The sequence below is a fragment of the Cebus imitator genome, unplaced genomic scaffold (genome assembly GCF_001604975.1).
Source record: "Cebus imitator isolate Cc_AM_T3 unplaced genomic scaffold, Cebus_imitator-1.0 Scaffold41, whole genome shotgun sequence".
In the NCBI taxonomy this organism is placed as follows: Eukaryota; Metazoa; Chordata; class Mammalia; order Primates; family Cebidae; genus Cebus; species Cebus imitator.
The window spans coordinates 3,676,719-3,679,013 of NW_016107356.1; the positions used below are offsets into that span (position 1 = coordinate 3,676,719).

The following is a 2,295-nucleotide window of genomic DNA, read 5'->3' on the forward strand; positions in this document are numbered from 1 at the left end:
TGGGTGGATCGCCTGAGGTCAGGAGTTTGAGACCAGCCTGGCCAAAGTGCTGAAACCCTGTCTCTACTGAAAAAATATAAAAATTAGCTGGGCATGGTAGGGGGGTGCCTCTAATCTCAACTACTTGGGAGGCTGAGGCAGGAGAATTCCTTGAACCCAGGAGGTGGATGTTGCAGTGAGCTGAGATCATGCCATTGAAGTCCAGCCTGGGTGACAAAGTGGACACTGGGGTTTATTTCTAGAATTACTAAATCAACTAGCTTCACTGATTTCCGCAGCTAAGAAACCATCAAGTTAGACAGGAAAAAGCAGAACCTAGATGTTTGGTGTTTTTCATTGAGTACCCACAGAGAAGCCCTCATAAAAAGAAAAGTGCAGTTAATTTCAGTAGGCTAATTTCCTGATCTTAATATTTCCACCCATATGGAGGGTATCCCAAAAGTCTTGGAACAGTTTTGAGCCTTAATAAGCTCAGGAGTATAAATATAGCTAACTTGTTAAAAAAAAAAAAATACATCATTTGGAGGTTTAATTGGTTAAATTTCACTACACTTCAGTTTTGCGACTTTTGATAACATATTTTTCGGTTTCCATGTTGTTGTTTAAGTACCTATGTTTGAAAATGGCAACGATAACTGCTTTTAAGTTAGTTATTACGGCCCAAAACTGCACTAACACGTTCAGAATACATGTATGATTCCTAAATCAGAAAACTGATCCTAGCCCATTTCCCTGGATGACTGACATTTAAACACTGGAATGGACTTCTGTAGAAGTTTTAGTTCTTTTCTTTTCTTGCTACATCCTCAGGACAAACCAGATAGGTTTCTCACTCACAGGTCATTGGGTATGTGATTAGTTTTGTGAAAAGCACAATGGCACAGTTCTTAAATTCTTGTATTATAGCATAAATCTCATTTTCCATGTTGGTATCAGTGGAACTAAGAATGATTTATCATAGTAAATATCAAAATGATATTTTAATAAATTTCCATAAATTCATCCATTTTAAAAAACCTTTCTTAATTCCAGGCGTTTTCTCTTCTTCTCGTTGATCAATGTTATTTGAGTTTCTATCTGTGACTTCTTTTGTTTTTATAAGGGTCTCATATATTTTCTGGGCTCTGATAATTTCTTTCTGAGCATCAAAATGGACTTTTTGCCTGGTCAGGATGGGAACAATTAAATTAAAATCATTAATTCGCTTGTTTAATTTTCTGATGTTTTCTTGAAACTGCTCACAAACATGGTTCCATTGTTTCTGTTCAGTTGGTGTCATTGGATTCCCAAGTTTCTTCCTAGACACTAAAATTGCCTCTCTGAGTTGCTCAATAGTATCATTTATTTCCTTTTGCATTAGGATCCATTCTGGTTGGTATCCATTATCGATCAATATTCGGTTCAGGTTGTGAGTCATGGGATCAATGTAAGAACAGTCAGAAAACTTTTTCAGAGGTTTTCCTTTCCCACTGAGATTGTCAAAGTCTCCTTTTGCCATGGATTCTTGAATGAGGTCCTCCACTAAACACTCTATAGCTTGAGTTATCTTTTGTTCTTTGCTCTGTCTTATATTTTTAACAGTTACACTATCAGGAAAATACTGGCTTTGAAGTTTCTGCTTTTGATACTCCATCACTTGTTCAGTAGCACGGTCTGCCCTAAATTGCCTGTATTGCTTCTCTCGTTGACTTGGCGTCCCAAAACCAACACCTTCAAAACTTAAATAATGCCGGTGTTGGGGTGTTTTATATTTGAATTTTTCTGCATCTTCCTCTTCATCACCTTCATTCTGTCTGGCATTTGTTTGTTCTATCACATGTGAAAGCACCTTTCTATAAGCTTCTTCAATTCTTATAAATGTTGCAGAATCAGCAGTATTAGAGCTACTGTCAGGATGATACTGCTTGGCAAGCTTACGAAAAGATTCCCTGACGTCATCTGCAGAGCATCCTTCCTCCACATTCAGCAGCCTATAATATTCTCTGATCTTCTTTTTAGATTTATAGGTTGACATCATTCTACTTCTAATGATACCAATATAAGGAAGCATTTTCACTCGATTAGGAATCACTGTAGCCTTTATCAGGTGAGATCTTAAGATCTGAGCCATCATCACGTATACTGTGTTCATTATTGTACTCAGGTTTCTTCCTAGAAATGATCTATAAAATGACAACAAATATAGCTTGAACAAAGTTGTGTTATCAGTTAATTTCTCATTTTCAGCAATAAGGTATAAGTTAGGGCATGAATTTACAAGTACAACAATAGGCAGTTCTTTCTAATGCTGCTGTC

At 36.9% G+C, this 2,295-nt stretch overlaps 1 protein-coding gene across 4 annotated transcripts in view; it reads right to left on the reverse strand.

The window, feature by feature from the left end:
• Positions 1 to 505: 505 nt before the first annotated feature.
• DNAJC28 (DnaJ heat shock protein family (Hsp40) member C28) overlaps positions 506 to 2,295 on the reverse strand; it is a 3,838-nt gene continuing 2,048 nt past the window's right edge. For all 4 annotated transcript variants that reach the window (XM_017526155.2, XM_037737642.1, XM_017526153.2 and 1 more), the window contains exon 2: positions 506 to 2,162. In XM_017526155.2, coding sequence (XP_017381644.1) covers positions 968 to 2,131 — 1,164 coding nt within the window. In that variant the 5' untranslated portion in view covers positions 2,132 to 2,162 and the 3' untranslated portion in view covers positions 506 to 967. The remainder of the gene's footprint in view (positions 2,163 to 2,295) is intronic.